The sequence below is a fragment of the Theropithecus gelada genome, chromosome 1 (genome assembly GCF_003255815.1).
Source record: "Theropithecus gelada isolate Dixy chromosome 1, Tgel_1.0, whole genome shotgun sequence".
Classification (NCBI taxonomy): Eukaryota; Metazoa; Chordata; class Mammalia; order Primates; family Cercopithecidae; genus Theropithecus; species Theropithecus gelada.
The window spans coordinates 44,447,379-44,466,273 of record NC_037668.1 but is presented as its reverse complement, the minus strand read 5'-3'; the positions used below and the strand labels follow the sequence as shown (position 1 = coordinate 44,466,273).

Sequence of the window (18,895 nt, the reverse complement as noted above, 5' to 3'; positions counted from 1 at the left end):
ATGCACCGGGTGACTCAGGACCCCAGAGGCCTCCCCATCTGACATCCTGTGAGGCTGGCAAGTTCCCTTCCCAACACAGGCCTCTCTGCCTCTCCCTGCCACCTCCCCAAGCACCCCTCCCTACAGGGCCCCATCCCTCTTGCCCCAGACCCCACCTGTCTCCCCCCGACCCCGTCTCCTCCAATCGTCTAGAAGAGGGACACATCTGTACAAACTTTTTAGAAAAGGAGATCTTGTTACAAAAAACAGTTCTGAACAGTTAACATTGTAAAAAGGTATAAAAATACAGGGACTCTGAGCATTCTGAGGCATTTCCTGACACACACTCTCAACTAAGGCAGACAGATCCCTGGGAAGCCAGAGTCAGGGACTGGGCCTCTGACCCCTGCCCTGGGCCTGGCCCCTCTCCTCTTTCCCACAAACCCTTGCTCCAGGGCTGACCAGAGACGAGGGCTCTCCCCAACCCTGGCTACGGCTCAGCCCCTCAGGGAGGAACTTGTACTATCTACAGTGGCTCATCCTGGAAGAGGGAGGCTGGACTGAGGTGGGGCCTGCAGGCGATGCCGGGAAGCCTCGCCACGCCTGGAGCTGGAGTACCCCTCCTCAGCACTGCCAGCGGAGCGCCTCCTCATCCCACCCTAGCTTGAGGCCCCCAAGGGACTGGGCTCTGGGGGGTGGGCTGTCCAAAAGGAGGGCCCTCCCCTGTCCCGGGCATAGGGCCTTTTTCCAGATGCCAGCAGGGGCTCATTTCTCTGGGGGGCCGGAGGGTGGGGAGAAGGGTGCTGAGCTCCTTCGAAGCTCCTGCTGCAACTGTCCCTTCAGTGTGGACACCTGGGGAAAAAACGGAAGATAAGGCCAGTCAGGTCGTCAGCCTGGCTTCAGAGAAAGGAAGGCAGCTGGGAACCCAGAGGGACACAGTGCCACGGTTTCAGGAAAGGTCTGACCTGACTGAGAGCCAGGGGCTGTCCTGCCCTTCTCATTTTGTTCCTTACGGCAGAGTCAGGCGTCTTCTGACTGTCGGCACCTTTCAGGGCAACTCCACCCCCATTCTTTATCCCCATCATCACTTGGGTGGGTGTGGCTCTAGCCCAGACCCAAGGGGTGGACATGTGACCCAGCCTCCAGCTGACAAGGCTGGCTCAGGCATGGTCAGGAAGGGGTGTGTGATCTGAGCAGGCCAGTGAGGGACAGCCCTGGGACTTCTGCCCCTGCTGTCTTCAGGGATGAGATTGCTGGGAGAACCTGAGGCTGGAGCTGCTGAGGACACCTGGCCACCTAGGGAGAAGGCTGCCCTGAGCATGGAGCCAGGGGGAGCAGAGCCATGGCAGGAAGGCCTTGGGCCCAGGAGCATCCCGTGGCCCCTGGTCTGGTCTTGGCTGATACCAGCACAGAGCCAACCCCGCCCTTTTCGGTTATGGGAGCCATCAACTGCCTATACCCACGAGGTCTTGACTGGGTCTCTCCCTTTCCTCCAGCCCCACACAGGATCCTGGCCCAGCCTTCTGAGGGGGCCTGCACACCTGCTCCTCCAGCCCACGCACCCTCTGGCGGTGGGCCCGCTCCTGAGCCTCCAGCGTGCGCTCAGTCTGCACCTGGGCACTGCGCAGCCGCTCCACCTCCTGCTGCAGCTCCAGCTGCTGCTGCTGCGCATCTACCTCCAGCTGGGCTGGGCTGTGGCTCTGCTCCAGCACCACCACCTGCGCCTGCAGAGAGGGGCTGTGGTCAGGGTTCTGGCCCAGTGTGAGTGTGTGTGTGCATGTGTGACAGGTTGTCAGGTACCTCCCTGGGACGTGGCCAGTGCAGAGAGGGAAGGCAGGAGAGATCCTTGTGTGTCTTCCATCCTGCTGGCCCTGACAGTGAGCCTGCAAGCCCAGGGTGAGTGCACCCAATGACCCCCACTCAGGTAGGTGCGTGCACACACACACACACACACTCACACACTCAGACGTCATACACACAGGCACAAAGGCAAGCATGTAAATCCCTACCTGGACTCACACAGGTGCACGTGTATGTGCAAAGGCCCAACTCCCACATACATGAAAACGTCTGTACACAAACACATTCACAATACCTAGACACGCCATACCATGAACAAGATTCATGCTCCATACACAAGAATAATCACATGGGTTCTCACACTGCCGCAAGGCCACAACATACATGAACCCACAGGCTCACGTGCAAACAGGCCTTTAGTGTCTTTTCCGTACACCTTATGGAGAACCCCTCCCTCCATAGCCCGGCTGGGTCACTGGAAGGCTCAGAGCTCCTAGAGGAGGGGTTTGTGGGCCCTGGGCTGGCTGGGCCATCAGCAACACTGGGATTGCTGAGCACTCAGACTGGGGATGAAGTTGGCGTCCCGGACTGGGTGGGGTCAGACCTCCAGCTGCTGGATCTGCCTCTGCGCCTCTGCCAGCTCCAGCTCAGCTCCCGTGAGGGTGCGGTCTAGGCGGCCCTTCTCTGCGCTCAGCCGCACTGTGTCCTCGTGGCTACGAAGCTTCTCCCGCTCCACCTAGGCAGGAGAGCCAGAGGAGATCAGGGTGCCAGGAGGAGCTTACTGAGGGGGCTCGGGTTCCTGAACCCCAATGGAATAACCTAACCCCACCAGAGGCAGCACACCCTGGGGATGTGCAGTGGGATCCACCACAGCTAGGCCCCAGAGGAAGTGAGGGGAGAGCCCAGGGAGCAGCCTACCTTGTCCAGCGTCCTCCTGAGGGCTACACGGTCCTTCTCCAGCCGCAGGGCTGAGCGCTCCACCTCCCGCTTCTCGGCTTCCAGCTGAGCCAGGGCGCGCTGCAGGCTGCCCAGGCGCTCCTGCAGCAGCCGCCGCTCATCTTGCAGCTTCTGGACCATGTGCAGGGCTGCAGCCTCACCCTCCTGCCGCTGCCGCAGCACCTGCAACAGAAGCCAGGCAGGCCCTGAATCCCTCTGGGCCTGAGCATACTTATCTGAAGCTTGGGGATAATGAGGCTGGCCCACTCACAGAGCAGGCGACGGTGAGGCCCACATCAGAGAATTGTCACCTGAAGCCAAACCTTTCTCTCAGAGTCTCAGTTTCTCCATCTGTATAACAGAACTATGCTCTGAATGAACCATGTTTCCTTACTGGAGGTCGCACCAGGGTTTGGGATGAGGTTGAGATGGGTGGGAACGTCCCCACCCTATCCCAGGGCCTCACAGTCTTGGGGACAGAGGGGGCACACCCTGGCCCTCACCTCCCGTAGCTGTTGTAGCTGGCCCTCGGCCTCCACCCGCTGCAGCTCCAGGTCAGCCACCTCGCCTCGCAACGTCTGCACCTGCTCACCCAGAGAGCTGCTTTGCTTCCGTGCCTCAGATAACGCCTGCCGGGCAGCATCCAGCCGTTCCTGGGGGACAGGGGCTGATGGTGCCAGGCTGGCCTGGGAGCCCTAAGGAGTCCTCTCTATTCTCTACCTCCGGATAGGTCCACAACCCACAAAACAGGCAGTCTTCTCACCTGGAGGGTGGGGTGCACACCAGACCCATCCACGGCCTATCCACTGACCTGCGTAAGGTAGGACCCACTCAGACCCCAACTCTCCCCAATAAACCCTGCACCTGGGTCGCCCGAAGTCTATACTAGTAGTCTTGTCTTCTTAGGGGACATACCCAGAGCCTCTTCTCATTGGCTGATGGTCTACTGGGTCCACGCCCTCCCTTCAAGCCTGCTCTCATTGGCTCCAACTGACTGCCCCATTGGCTGGCTCTTTACCAGGGCTCCCCTCCAGGCCTGCTCTTACTGGCTGACTCTCTCACTGGACCCACCCCAGCCAGACCCTGGGCCCGAGACCTGGAGCACTTGGCGGTCATGTTCACAGGCGGTCAGAGCCTTCTGTAGATGCAGGTTCTTGTCCTGGGTGCTGTTGAGGCTGGCACTGCTCTGGGCTAGGGCCTCTGTCAGGCCCCGCACCTTGTCCCGCAGGGCCCCCTCGCTTTCCTCCACCTTGGCCAGGGCCCCGTTCAGCCGCTCCACAGTCAGTTGCAGGGTCCCTGCCTTCACCTCGCTGTCTGCCACCTGGCAGGAGGACAGCCAGAACAATCAGGGGGCTGTTCCCATCTGGCCTCTACACCTCTGCTCCTACTGTGACCTCCACCTGGCATGCCGAATCCACTCCCTTCCCACTTCTCTCTGGGCCTCCATCATTGAGACCCTCTGTTCCTAAGAACTCCCGAGGCTCAGCCTACTGCAACCTGGGCCCCACGTCACTGCTGGCTAATTACTCGTGCCCAGAGTGCCATCAACCTAGCTGTCTCAGACTCACTGGTCTCCTCCCTGTCCTCATTCCTCTCTCCTCTCTGCCATGGAAGAGAAAGGGTAACCACCACCACACTAAAATTTTCTATTTTTGACTTTGGTGGGTGTTCAGGCAAGGCTAGCCAAATTATTTAACATTCCAGTTAGAGCTGAGCTTCCTAGCAGTTAAGGCAAAAAGGGAAATGAGTGAAACCTACATCTCTAACTTATCCCAGATGACTCCTATGTATGCAGATTCTGTCATCAAATAGCCCTGAATTCTAATTTCGGCTCTGCCTCTTACTAGCTGTGGGATCTTGGACAATGACGTCACCTCTCAGCCTCTATTTGTCCATCTGTGAAATGGGGATGTTGGTAATACTTGCCTCACAGGGTTGTTGGGGGATTGCATAGTGCCTATAAAGCTCTTGGCACAGGGCATGCAAATGTTGTGGCCGTGATTTGGAGAGGGGCCCACCTGTCTCTGCAGGGAGTCCACCCGATCCTGGAGGGCCTGGGCTTGGGCCTCGCGATCACTCAGGCCCAGGCGGCTCCGCTGCAGCTCCCCCTCAAGTGAGCGCCGCTGCAGCTCCAGCTTGACGGTGCGGCTCTCGGAGGCGTCCAGGACCTCCTTCAGGCGCCGCTTGTCGCCCTCCAGCTTTGTCTCATTGGCCTTCATCTTGCTGATCTTCTCCTGCAGGTGGCGCGGGGCTCAGGCCCAGACATCCAGTGCACCCCACAGCCCTCCCGCACACGCCCTGGGGCCTATAGGGGAAGAGTGGGGAGCAGCCTCGAAGGGTGACCTGTGTGACCTGGGGCCAGCCTGGGACCCTCTGGGGGCCTCGATCTCCCCATGTGTTCCCAGGATGAATGGACATGAAGATCCCAGAGCCCACCTTTCCAGTTTTAGCCCAGGCCAATGGAACCCAGGACTGCCCCTTCCCGCCGTCTGGCCCCATTTCATATCTGCACAGTGGGGATACTGGATTGGTCCCAGGGTACCACAACCTGGGTGCTCACAGAAGCCCTGAGGAAGGGGCTGTAGAAATGCAGATTCCGAGGCCCTTCTCCTGCCCCACTGACTCACGTGCAAACTGAGCTGAGCCCGACAGTTCTGAGGGGGCCCTGCTGTTCTAGGGTTTCAGGTTGTGATTCCCCCTCCCCTGCCCAGGGTCAGCCAGTGAAGAAGGCCTGGGGAGTGGGGATGGGACAGGAAGGCAGACTAGGGGTCCTCCAATCCCTGGTTCTATCCTAGAGACAGGGTGGATCAACAGGGGGTGTTATTAGAGCCTCCCCAGCCCCCATCCTGAGCCTGGCCCCTCTGCCACCCTGCCCACAGCCCCAGCCCTGCCCTGTCTGGGGCCCCCACTCTGGCTCCTGCCCAGCTTTGTTCCTGGCCTCCTCCCGCAGCCCCTGCGGCTGGGCCCACGGCCAGGGCTGAAGCCGCAGACACAACAATCCAGCTAAGCTCGGCCCCAGGCCAGAGGCAGGGGGTTGAGTGCGGGGCAGTAATAGAGGGACAGGCTGGGGAGGGCGGAGAGGAACTGTGGCTGCACTGTCAGCACCAGGGCCTGAGTTTCCTGCCCCAGACAGGCAGACACACACACTGGCACACGCAGCTGTCCCCCAAACACACACAAAAACCCCAGAACTACAGAGACATAAAACAGAGGCTCCCTGAGTACCACCTGTGATAAGCGCCTATGTGTATCACCCTGTGAGGTAATCACTGCTCCTCCTTTTACAGATGAGATGAGGAAAACGAAAACCAGGCAGATGACAGCTCAAAGCCCAAGCTCTCTTTCTTTCCTTTCTTTCTTTCTCTCTTTTTTTTTTTTTTTTTTTGACACAGTCTTGCTCAGTCGCCCAGGCTGGAGTGCAGTGGCCCGATCTCGGCTCACTGCAAGCTCCGCCTCCCGGGTTCATGCCATTCTCCTGTCTCAGCCTCCTGAGTAGCTGGGACTACAGGCACCCACTACCGCACCTGGCTAATTTTTTTGTATTTTTAGTAGAGACAGAGTTTCACCATATTGGCCAGGATGGTCTGGATCTCCTGGTGTCAGGTGATCCGCCCGTCTCAGCCTCCCAAAGTCCAAAGTGCTGGGATTACAGGCGTGCGAGAGCCACCACGCCCAGCCTTGCTCGCTTTCTTTTCTTCTTTTTTTTTTTTTTCTGAGACAGGGTCTCACTCTGCCTTGCTAGAGTGTAGTGGCATGATCACAGCTCATTGCAGCCTCGACTTCCTGGGCTCCAAGTGATCCTCCCACCTCAGCCTCCCGAGTAGCTGGGACTACAGGCCCACACCACCATGCCCAGCTACTTTTTGTATTTTTCATAGAGATGGGGTTTCACCATGTTGCCCAGGCTGGTCTCAAACTCCTGGGCTCACGGGATCCACCCACCTCGACCTCCCAAAGTGCTAGGATTACAGGCATGAGCTATTGCACCTTGACCAAGCTCTTTTTTCTACAGCCAGTGACCACAAGTGACATGAGAGGATGGAGTCTGAATGTGATTTCACAGACTCACAGGCTGGTCACCTCAGTGGGTTGCAGAGAGACTCAGGCAGACAGACACAGGGAGACACACGTAAGAGTTAGACAACCACTCGGGTACACAGATTCCCTGTCGCCCCCGCTGGCCCTCAGCTCACGCCCACCTGGCTGGCCCGGAGCTCGCTCTCGGTGGCCTGCAGGCTCCTCTCCAGTGTGGCTATCTGGTCCAGCGTGGCCCGGCGCTCCCGCTCACTGCGCCGCACACTCTCCTCCTGCAGCGCCATCTCCGCCTGGACCCCGCTCAGCCGCCCATCCACACTGCGCCGGGCTGCAGCCACCACCCACGCCGTCAGGCATGGCCAAGCACAGCCCCGAGACCCAAACCAGGTCACAAAATGTCCAGCCTACACTCCACCCAGTGCAGGGCCAGCCTGTCTGCACCCTTCATAGTGTGCAGGTCTGCACACAGGTGAGGCTGTCCAAGGAGGGTCCTCTTGGAGACAGCCCCGAGTCAGGTCATGGGGGCCACAGCAGGGTCAGAGGCCAATCCCCCGGCTCCTGCCTCAACTGCCCAAAACGAGAGACCAGGGACCCCAAGGATCAGACTCACCTTCCTCACTCTCAGCCACTGCCTTCTGCAGCTGCCTGGCCCTCAAGGTTGCGTGGTCTCTCTCCGCCTCCATCTCAGCCAGCTGGCGACTCAGGGCACTGGTCTGGGTCCGAAGATCATCCTGCAGCCCCAACATGGGGGAACGAAGGAAGACCCCTGCTCTGACACCCTGCAACCCCTCCAGGGCCCTGCAGGTTCCCTATCCAGCCACGCATGCCCAGGCTTACCCGTTCTCTCTGGGCACTGCGCAGCTCCTGCAGAAATTCCCGGAGGGCCCCGCGCACGGCCTCCGGGTCCAGGTCTGGAGGAGCCGGGGAGGTGGCAGGTCCTGGAGATGGTGGCTGGGACCCAGGGCTGCATTCTAAGTTGCTGGGGCTGCTGAGCCCGTCCCCGCTTCCTAGAAGAGAACACTTGCTCAGTGATGCAGGAGCCACGGGCCTCCCACGCATCTCACTCACTCCCAAATGCATCTCACTCACTGTCATCCCTGCCTTTCCCAACAGCCCTCAGAATCAAGCCCAACTTCTCTGCTATAGCTTAGGGGCCTTCTTGCCCATCCCAGCTGAAACCCTCTCACCCTTTACAAACTGGCCACCCTGCATCCCCCATGTTCTAGAACATTCTTTGTCCCAGCCCTAGGGCCTCTGTACATGCTGCTCCCCCTCTCCCCATGGTGTCTCTTTGCCTGGCCCGTCCTTTAGGGCCGCCCCCTCCCTCAGAGGCCTCTCTGGCCCCAGGCTGGATTACAGTGAGCTCATCCCATCCTCAGGGGTGTCTGATGTCTGCCACCTCACCCAGACCATGAGCACCATGAAGGCTGGGCCTCGTCTCTTCCATCCACCACTGTTCCCAGGGCCCAGTGCAAGGGTGACTGCTGCATAACCTCAATGTCTCTCCATACCGAGTGCCTACTGTGCTAGGCACTTCATCTTCACGACAACTTCCTGACAGGTAAGGAACAATTTACCCTCTTCCCAGGCAAGGCTGGCACACAGCAGTTAAGTGATTTGCTTGTTCTCTTGACTGGATGTGGTGGCTCACGCCTGTAATCCCAGCACCGTGGGGTCTGAGGCAGGCGGATCACTTGAGGTCAGGAGTTCAAGACCAGCCTGGCCAACATGGTAAAACCCCATCTCTACTGAAAATACAAAAATTGGCCAGGCGCGGTGTCTCACGCCTGTAATCCCAGCACTCTGGGAGGCCAAGGCGGGCGGATCACCTGAGGTCAGGAGTTTGAGACCAGCCTGGCCAACATAGTGAAATCCCATCTCTACTAAAAATACAAAAATTAGCTGGGTGTGGTGGCGGGCGCCTGTAATCCCAGCTACTCGAGAGGCTGAGGTTGGAGAATTGCTTAAACCTGGGAAGCGGAGCTTGCAGTGAGCCGAGATCGAACTGCTGCACTCCAGCCTGGGTGACAGAGCGAGACTCCGTCTCAAAAAAAAAAAAAAAGAAAGAAACAAAGGACTGGGAGCGGTGGCTCACGCCTGTAATCCCAGAACTTTGGGAGGCCGAGGCGGGCAGATCACGAGGTCAGCAGTTCGAGACCAGCCTAGCCAACATTGTGAAACCCCATCTCTACTAAAAATACAAAAATTAGGTGTGGTAGTGGGAGCCTGTAATCCCAACTACTCAGGAGGCTGAGGCAGGAAAATTGGTTGACCTGGGAGGCAGAGGTTGCAGTGAGCCGAGACTGCACCATTGCACTCCAGCCGGGGCGACAGAGCGAGACTCCGTCAAAATAAGAAGAGGAGAGGAGGGGAGAGGAGACGAGAGGAGGGGAGGGGAGGGGAGGGGAGGGAAGAGGAGAGGAGAGGAGGGGAGAGGAGGAAAAGAAAAAAGAGAGAGAGGAAGAGAGGAGAAGAGAGGGGAAGAGAAAAGAAGAGAGGAGAACAGAAGAGAAAAGAAGAAAATAGAAAAATTAGCTAAGCATGGTGGCCCATGCTTATAGTCCCAGCTACCTGGGAGGCTGAGGTATGGAGGCTGAGGCAAGGAAATAGCTTGAACCCCGGAGACAGAGCTTGCAGTGAGCTGAGACTGTGCCACTGCACTCCAGCCTGGGCGACAGAGCAAGACTACATCTCAAAAAAAAAAAAGGGGGGGGGTGGAGCCGGGGGCGGTGGCTCACACCTGTAATCCCAACACTCTGGGAGGCCAAGGCAGGTGGATCACCTGAGGTCAGGAGTTCAAGACCAGCCTGGCCAACCTGGTGAAACCCCATCTCTGCTAAAAACACAAAAAATTAACTAGGCGCAGTGGTGCACGCCTGTAGTCCCAGCTACTCAGGAGGCTGAGGCAGGAGAATTGCTTGAACCCAGCAGGTGGAGGTTGCAGTGAGCCGAGATCGCACCATTGCACTGAAGCATAGGCAACAGAGTGAGACTTGGGCTCAAAAAAAAAAAAAAAGTGATTTGGTTGTTCTCAATGCTGGGAAGTTTCAGGGCTGGGGTGGGAATCCAGGCAGCCCCACTCCCTGGCAGAAAATTGTGCACTCTGCTTGGAGTGATGGCTGGGAGAGGTGGAGCGGGTAGGGCAGGTGGAACCAGGGCACTACCTGGAGGCTGGCACTGGAAGTGCAGGACACGGGTCCTGCCATAAGCATCCTGCCTAGGTGGCGGAGGGACACCGAAACTTCCCCGCAGCCACGAACTTGGTCACCACCCAAAAGGCCTCACTCAGAGGTTCCCAAAGAAGCAGGCCTGCCCCTGAGGGACCAGCTCTAGAAGGTCCCATCATCATCTCGTGAGACTTATTCACTATCATGAGAATGGCATGGGGAAGAAAAAAAAAGAAGAAGATCCCATCGTCTCGGGGTAAAAGTCCTCGTAGAGGCCTACAATGTCTATTGGAGCAAACCCTTCGTCCCCAACCCTCACTCCCCTGCTTGATGCTCTGGGACTGATGGCCCCTGCTGTCCATAGGACAGGGGCACCTCCACTCAGGACCTCCCTCCCCCAGCTGCTCGCTCATGTTCTCCCCTTACCCATCACCTCCTCAGTGAGGCGCCTGCTGCCCCTGCATGAACTGCTCCAGCCCTTCCCTTGGCTTTGTCCTTTTTTTTTTTTTTTTTCTGAGATGGAGTCTCGCTCTGTTGCCCAGGCTGGAGTGCAGTGGCACGATCTCGACTCACTGCAACCTCCGCCTCCCAGGTTCATGGGATTCTCCTGCCTCAGCCTGCCGAGTAGCTGGGACTACAGGTGCCCACCACCACGCACGGCTAATTTTTGTATTTTTAGTGGAGACAGGGTTTCACCGTGTTAGCCAGGATGGTCTTGATCTCCTGACCTTGTGATCTGCCCACCTCAGTCTCCCAAAGTGCTGGGATTACAGGTGTAAGCCACCGCGCCTGGTCTCCTAATTTTTTTGTTGTTGTGGCAAAACATATATAACCCAAAGTGTCCCAGTTTCACCACATTTTTTTTTTTTTTGAGACAGGGTCTTGCTCTGTTGCCCAGGCTGGAGCACAGTGGCATTATCACAGCTCACTGCAGCCTCGAATTCAAGGGCTCAAAAGATCCTCCCACCTCTGCCTCCCAAGTAGCTAGGACTACAGGCATGCGCCACCATGCCTGGCTAACTTTTGTTGTTGTTTTTGTTTTACAGAGATGAGGCTTTCCCATGTTCCCCAGGCTGGTCTCAAACTCCCAGACTCAAGCGATCCACCTACGTCAGCCCCCCAAAGTACTGGGATTAACAGGCATGAGCCACCACACCCAGCCCATTTTCACTTTTTTTTTTTTTTTTTTGGAGACAGAGTTTCACTCTTGTTGCCCAGGCTGGAATGCAATGGCACAATCTTGGCTCCCTGTAACCTTCGCCTCCTGGGTTCGAGCGATTCTCCTGCCTCAGCCTTCTGAATAGCTGGGATTACAGACATGTGCCACCATGCCCAGCTAATTTTGTAATTTTAGTAGAGATGGCTGCTCTCGAACTCCCGACCTCAGATGATCTGCCCACCTCGACCTCCCAAAGTGTTGGGATTACAGGCATGAGCCACCATGACCGGCCTTTTTTTTTTTTTTTTTTTGAGACGGAGTTTTGCTCTTGTTGCCCAGTCTAGAGTGAAATGGCGTGATCTCGGCTCACCACAACCTCCGCCTCCTGGGTTCAAGAGATTCTCCTGCCTCAGCCTCCCGAGTACTGGGATTACAGGCATCTGCCACCACACTCGACTAATTTTTTGTATTTTTAGTATAGACAAGGTTTCACCATGTTGGCTAGGCTGGTCTTGAACTCCTGGCCTCGAGTGATCCACCCGCCCTGGCCTCCCAAAGTGCTAGGATTACAAGCATGAGTCAACGTGCCAGGCCATTTTCACCATTTTTAAGTGTACAACTGAGTGGCATGAATTACATTCACACGTTGTGCAGCCATCACCATCATCTGTTCTCAGATCATCCCGACTGGAGGTCAGGAGTTTGAGAGCAGCCTGTCCAACATGGTGAAACCCCAACTCTACTAAAAAAAAAAAAAAATATATATATATATATATATATATATATATGCGCATATACACATACACATATATACACACATATATACACACATACATATACATACACACATATATATACACACATACATATACATACATACATTGATATATCTAATACTTGCACATATGTAATATGTAAGTACTATGCCATTTCATATCAAAGACTTGAGCATCTACCAATTTTGGTATCCAGTGGGGTCTTAGAGCCCATGCCCCTCAGATACCAAGGGATACTGCATATTACATATGTGCATCCTGCCATATACTCCCATACACTTTCAGTCATCTCTAGGTTACTTATGATACCAAATACAGCTAAGTGGAAATAGTTGTTATACTGTATTGTTTTTAGTTATTCTTTTTTTTTGAGATGGAGTCTTGCTCTGTTGCCCAGGTTGGAGTGCAGTATCATGATCTCAGCTCACTGCAACCTCTGCCTCCCAGGTTCAAGTGATTCTCCTGCCTCAGCCTCCTGAGTAGCTGGGAGACTACAGGCACGTGCTGCCACGCCTGGCTACTTTTTGTATTTTTAGTAGAGATAGAGTTTCACCATGTTGGCCAGGCTGGTCTTGAACTCCTGATCTTAGATCTGCCCTCCTCATCCTCCCAAAGTGCTGGGATTACGGGCGTGAGTTACTGCACCCGGCACACCCTGGCAAACTAGGACAGCCCCAAACAAAAAGTTTAACTACTAAATAAAGCAGTAACCCCCAAATCCCCCACTTTCCTCAGCTGTAAGTAACCTCTAATCTGCTTTCTGTCTCTACGAATTTGTTTATTCTAGATATTTCATATAAGTGGAATCATACTGTATTTGTCCTTTGGTGACATGGATTTCACTTGGCGTAATGTTGTCAAGGTTTATTTGTGTTGTGGCATGTATCAGAATGTCATTCCTTTTGAAGGCTGGATAATATTCCATTGTATGGCCATGCCACATTTGGTTTATGCATTCATCTGTAGATGAACATTTGGGCTGTTTCCTTTGACTATTGTGAACAATGCTGCAATAAGCATTGGTGCTCAAATATCTGTTCATGTCCTTGTTTCCAATTCTTTTGGGTATATAGCTAGGAGTAGAATTGCTGGGTCTACAGTAATTCTATATTTAGTGTTCTGAGGAGTTGCCGAACTATTTTCCATGGTGACTGCAGCATTTTACAATCCCACCAGCAATGTCCCTTGCCTGGTTTTTCCTTTGGAAGGATTTCCTGGAAGGGGTCAGGCCTGGTGGTGTATACATCTGAGGGAGATATTGGGGTCACAGGTGTGGTGTGGAGCTGAGGAAGAGAGGCTGAAGAAAGTGGGATGTTGCTGGAGAGAGGGCAGGGGTCAACGAGGAGGATGGAGGTTCAGAAAATCAAAAAAGGAGTCAAGGGCATTAAGAGCCCTCCATCCCCCATCCAGGAAGGGTGCAGTGGCTCATGCCTGTAATCCCAGCAGGAGGATCCCTTGAGTCCAGGAGTTCAAGACCAGCCTGGGCAATATGGTGAAACCCCATCTCTACTAATAACACAAAAATTAAGCAGACATCATAGTGCACACCTGTAGTCTCAGCTACTTAGCAGGTTGTGGTGGGAGGATAACTTCAGCCCAGGAGGCAGAGGTTGCAGTGAGCCAAGATCACACTACTGCACTTCAACTGGGGTGACAGAGTGAGATCCTGTCTCAAAAATTGAAAAAAAAGAACCACCCCACCTCCCCCAAAAAATAAGTGGCCTAGACCGGGTGCCATGGCTCATGCCTGTAATCCCAACACTGAGAGGCCTAGACAGGAGGATCGCTTGAGGCCAGGAGTTCAAGACCAGCCCGGGCAACATAGTGAGACCCCTGTCTCCACAAAAATCACAAAAATTAGCTGGGTGTGGTGGCACACCTGTAGTCCCAGCTACTCAGGAGGCTGAGGAGGGAGGACCACTTGAACCCGGGAAACAGAGTGAGGCCTTGTCTAAAAAAAAAAGCAGCGCCCTTGAGAAGCACGGATCAATGAAGGGAGGGACCTTGGTGAGGGGGCGGGGCTAAGAAGCGGGCCTCAGTGGAGGGGTGTGGTGGACTCCTTGAAAAAAAACCGGCGATGTGGGGGCGGGGCCTCAATGCGGCCCGCCCACCTCCCCCTCTTCCCTGCAGCGCGGCGCTGCCTTTACCTCCTGTGGGTGCGTCCCGGGCAGGGGAGCCGGGCACCGGCCGCGGGGCTGGGCTGGGCGCACGACCGAGGCCGAGGCCCCGGCGCAGAGCCGAGCGCAGGCCACCCAGCTGGGCCTCCGCCGCGCGCCGCTGCGCCTCCACGCGGGCCAGCTCGGCTTCCAGGCCTTGTGCCCGGCCCTCGGCTGCGCTCAGCCGCAGGCCCAGCTCTGCAGCCTCGGCCCGCGTCGCCTCCAGCTTCAGCTCTAGGCCGCGGGCGTGGTCCAGCTGCTGCTTTCCAGTGCCACGCGCCTCCTCCAGGGAGCCCAGCAGGCGTCGCTCGCGGGTCCGGAACTCGCCTTCTTGTTCCTGCAGCTTCCGCTGGGCTACCTGGAGCTGGAGTGATGCCAGGAGGTGGGGGTCGGCAAGGCCTCCCCCAACCCGATGCCCCACCCCTAAGGCCCAGACTGGAGCCCACCATCCCTGGCTGTGTGGTCAGCACAACCCTTTATCCTTTAGTGCTCGCCACTCAAGCAGGAGGTGCAAAAACATCCCCGTGGGAGGAAATACTATAATTTATTAATCTCTTTATTCTTTATACAAGCCTTGTAATGTCCATAGTTTATTAGTAATAACAGCTAGCATTTGAATACACAGGGCTTATCAGTGCCAGACACTAAGTAACTTTCCAAAAAAATTAACTCTAATTACTACTCTATGAATTGATCTCACTTTACAGAAGATGAAACAAGCACAGAGATGCTAAGTAACTTGTCCAGAGCTGGGATTCAAAGCCAGGCATTCTAAAGGCTGTTTTCTTGGTTGTTGTTTTTGTGGGTTTTTTGTTTGTTTGTTTTTGGAGACAGAGTCTAGCTCTGTCACCCAGGCTGGAGTGCAGTGGCGCAATCTCAGCTCGCTGTAAACTGCCTCCTGGGGGGTTCAAGTGATCCTCCCACCTCAGCCTCCAAGTAGCTGGGATTACAGGTGAGCACCACTATGCCCAGCTAATTTCTGTATTTTTAGTAGAGACGGGATTTCACCATGTTAGCCAGACTGGTCTCGAAATCCTGGCCTCAAGTGATCCACCAGCTTCAGCCTCCCAAAGTGCTGGGATTACAGGTATGAGCCACTGTGCCCAGCTGTTTTTGTTTCTGTTTTTTAAACTTTTTTTTTTTTTTTTTTGAGACAGAGTCTTGCTCTGTCGCCCAGGCTAGAGTGCAGTGGCGGGATCTCGGCTCACTGCAAGCTCCGCCTCCCAGGTTCCCGCCATTCTCCTGCCTCAGCCTCCCGAGTAGCTGGGACTACAGGCGCCCACCACCTCACCCAGCCAGTTTTTTTTTGTACTTTTTTAGTAGAGACGGGGTTTCATCGTGTTAGCCAGGATGGTCTTGATCTCCTGACCTCGTGATCCGCCCATCTCGGCCTCCCAAAGTGCTGGGATTACAGGCTTGAGCCACCGCGCCCGGCCTTTTTAAACTTTTTTAATAGTTTGACAGCAGCTTATTAATCACATGTACTCACAGCCCTAAGGGGTAGGGGAAGGCAGGGAGGCACACCACACAGGGCCACACAGGGGCTGCAGGCTGGGAACACAGTGAACAGCCAGGAAGGTTAAGTGCCCACTGGTTCCAGAGGGAAGTGTGTCCAGAGGCTGTTCCCTTAACCACTAAGCTACATTGCCCCTCCTTGCCCATAATTTATCAATCAATCTGCACACAATGGGGGCATGCATTAAAAAATCATTTACCGATGGGATGCAGGGTCACACAGACACAAAGCCATCCCTGCCATTTAGAGAGTCAACCTCTCACAGTCACCAATTTCACTGGAAACCCCATCTACTGAGCAGCTGGGTGCCAGGACCTGTGCCAGGGCCCTTCATACATGCCTGGCTGTGCTAGTCCATCTCTTATGAGCACTCTGAGGCACAGAGATGAAGTGACTTGCTCCGGGCCATACAACAGATTCACAGCGATGAGACAGCCGGAAAAGGCAGAGCAGGAAGAGTGTGGGCTTTGGAGTCAGACAGACCTAGGTGGCTGTGTGACCTTAGGTAGATCCCTCGACCTCCCTGAGGGTTCTGTAAAATGGGGCTAATGGTAGGACGGGCGTGGTGGGTCACACCTGTAATCCCAGCACTTTGGGAGGCCGAGGCAGGTGGATCACCCGAGGACCAGAGTTTGAGATGAGCCTGGCCAACACGGTGAAATTCTGTCTCTACTAAAAATACAAAAAAATTAGCTGAGCATAGTGGGGAGCACCTGTAATCCCAGCTACTCGGGAGGCTGAGGCAGAAGAATTGCTTGAACCCAGGAGGCAGAGGTTGCAGTGAGCCAAGATCGCGCCAGTGCACTCCAGCCTGGGCGACAGAGTGAGATTCCATTGCAAAAAAACAAGTAAAAATAAAAATGGGGCTAACGGTACCTACCCCATGGGGCTGCGGGGAGAGTCAAACAAGGTCGTATTTACAGGGCCTCTCCGTGCCCATTTTGTGGCGGCATACAGTAGACCCACTGTTCTTTGGGCTGTTCTTATTATAACTTGGGAAGGGTCTCAAGGAGTGGGGGAAGGAACGAGCCCTAGGGAGTGGCCTTTCAGAACGGTCCCAGCATTGGGGTGCCTACCTGCTGCCTGCTGGAGGGAGGGAAGATGCACCAGCCCACCCGCCTGCTCAGTTACCTCCTGCCGCATCACCTCCAGGCTGGCCTCGCCCTTCAGCAGCCTCTGCCGGAGGCCCAGGGTCTCCCGCCGGCTCTCCTTCTCTGCCCGCTCGCCCAGCGCCAGGCGGCCCTGCAGCTCCGCCAGCTCCCGGCCCAGTCTGGTGTTCTCACTGTCCAGCATCTTCATCTGTGAGACAGTGGGAACGGCAGCGGGTTCAGCTCTGCCCCTGTGCCCTCCTAGTCCTGGCCCAAGGCCACTTGGGACCTACTGCTCTAGGGACACCTATATCAAATACCACCCATATCCACTGGGAGCCGGCCCCTAGATAACCACACTGAGCTCAGGCGATGCCAGGCACTTGGGCACCAGTGGCCTGTTTACCATTTAATCAGTGGGCCAAAACTACCTTTCATGAGGGCATTGGTATAGTAGAAGGAGGGCTCAGCCCTTAGCAGACCAGGAGTTCACAGGCAGGAACCATAGCTCCCTGGGTTATCTTTCATCTCTACAGTGGTGATGAACATATTTGGAGCGCTCACCATGTGTCCAGTCCTGTTCTAAGCACTTAAGTTACATTAACTCATTTAATCTTCGTACAGTGCTATATGAGGGAGGTAGAAACATCCCTATTTAACAGATGAGAAAACTGAGCCTCAGAGTGTCAGAGTAACCTGCCCAAACTCACAGAGCCCACACACGCCAGACTGGGATTCGATCTGAGACAACTGCAACGTTCTAAGCCCCCATTTCCCCACAGGAGCAGCTGGGGGTACTGCCTACCTACCCCATGTGCTACAGCAGGGGTAACAGGATATGCCATAGCATGAAACACGCCCAGCAAAAGCTGGCATGCAAATGCCAGCTCCTTTCAGGGAGTCTTGTGGTTTCTCAGGAAGGGGCCTGGGTGAAGGGGGCTGTGGTATCTCTGGCTATTAGAGTATCAGAATATCTCTGGCTATCCGGTTGTGATATCTCCTTTTTGTAACTAAAAACAATTTTTTTTTTTTTCTTTTTTTGAGACGGAGTCTCGCTCAGTCACCCAGGCTGGAGTGCAGTGGCGCGATCTCGGCTCACTAGAAGCTCCGCCTCCCGGGTTCATGCCATTCTCCTGCCTCAGTCTCCTGAGTAGCTGGGACTACAGGCGCCCGCCACCACGCCCGGCTAATTTTTTTGTATTTTTAGTAGAGACGGGGTTTCACCGTATTGGCCAGGATGGTCTTGATCTCCTGATGTTAGGTGATCCGCCTGTCTCGGCCTCCTAAAGTGCTGGGATTACAGGCGTGAGCCACCATGCCAGGCCACAAAGTTTTTTAAAAAAATTTGGGGGGGCCAGGCGCGTGGCTCACGCCTGTAATCCCAGCAAAAATTTGTGGCCGGGTGCAGTGGCTCACGCCTGTAATCCCAGCACTTTGGGAGGCAGAGGACAGTGGATTGCTTGAGCCCAGGAGTTCGAGACCAGCCTGGCCAACACGGTGAAACCCCGTCTCTACTAAAAATACAAAAAACTTAGCCAGGCGTGGTGGCGGGCATCCATAATCCCAGCTACTCGGGAGACTGAGGCAGAATTACTTGAACCTGGGAGGTGGAGGTTGCAGTGAGCCAAGATCACGCCATTGCACTCCAGCTTGGGCAACAAGAGTTGAGACTCCGTCTCAAAAAGTAAATAAATAAATAAAATAAAAATAAAAATTTAAAAAACTTTTTAAGAGACAGGGTCTTGCTTTGTCGCCTAGGCTGGAGTGCAGTGATGTGATCACAGCTCACTGCAGCCTTGACTTCCTGGGCTCAAGGGATACTCCCACCTCAGCCTCCTGAGTAGCTGGGACTCCAGGAGTGTGCCATGACAACTAGCTATTTTTAAAATTTTTTGTAAGGACTGGTTCTCACTATGTTGCCTGGGTTGGTCTTGAACTCCTAGGCTCAAGCAATCCTCCCATCTTTGCCTCCTGAAGGATAAGATTAAAGGCATGAGCCACCACAGCTGGCTAATTTTTTGCATTTTTAGTAGAGACAGGTTTTCACCATGTTGCCCAGGCTGGTCTTGAACTCCTGGGCTCAAGCAATCCTCTGGCCTCTGCCTCCCAAAGTGCTGGCATTACAGGCATGAGCCACTGCACCTGGCCTGGTTGTGATATCTCTGGGTGAGGCCAGCAGGTGCTTCTTCAATGCATGCTGCTCTTGATGAGTTTGGAGATCATCTAATTCACACGTCAGCAAACTACAGCCCACAGGCCAAATTCGGCCAGTCTCCTGTTTCT

At 54.9% G+C, this 18,895-nt stretch overlaps 1 protein-coding gene across 1 annotated transcript in view; it reads right to left on the bottom strand.

Annotated features, from left to right (window-relative positions):
* Nucleotides 1–200: 200 nt before the first annotated feature.
* The window catches only part of CROCC (ciliary rootlet coiled-coil, rootletin), a 51,844-nt gene continuing 33,149 nt past the window's right edge, over nt 201–18,895 (bottom strand). The window contains exons 26-37 of the mRNA XM_025384848.1: nt 16,656–16,823; nt 14,000–14,372; nt 7,588–7,757; nt 7,361–7,481; nt 6,915–7,078; nt 4,734–4,949; nt 3,812–4,036; nt 3,219–3,368; nt 2,698–2,898; nt 2,384–2,515; nt 1,521–1,703; nt 201–831 (exon numbers count right to left, since the gene is read on the bottom strand). Of these exons, the coding sequence (XP_025240633.1) occupies nt 745–831; nt 1,521–1,703; nt 2,384–2,515; nt 2,698–2,898; nt 3,219–3,368; nt 3,812–4,036; nt 4,734–4,949; nt 6,915–7,078; nt 7,361–7,481; nt 7,588–7,757; nt 14,000–14,372; nt 16,656–16,823 (2,190 nt within the window). The 3' untranslated portion in view covers nt 201–744. The remainder of the gene's footprint in view (nt 832–1,520; nt 1,704–2,383; nt 2,516–2,697; nt 2,899–3,218; nt 3,369–3,811; nt 4,037–4,733; nt 4,950–6,914; nt 7,079–7,360; nt 7,482–7,587; nt 7,758–13,999; nt 14,373–16,655; nt 16,824–18,895) is intronic.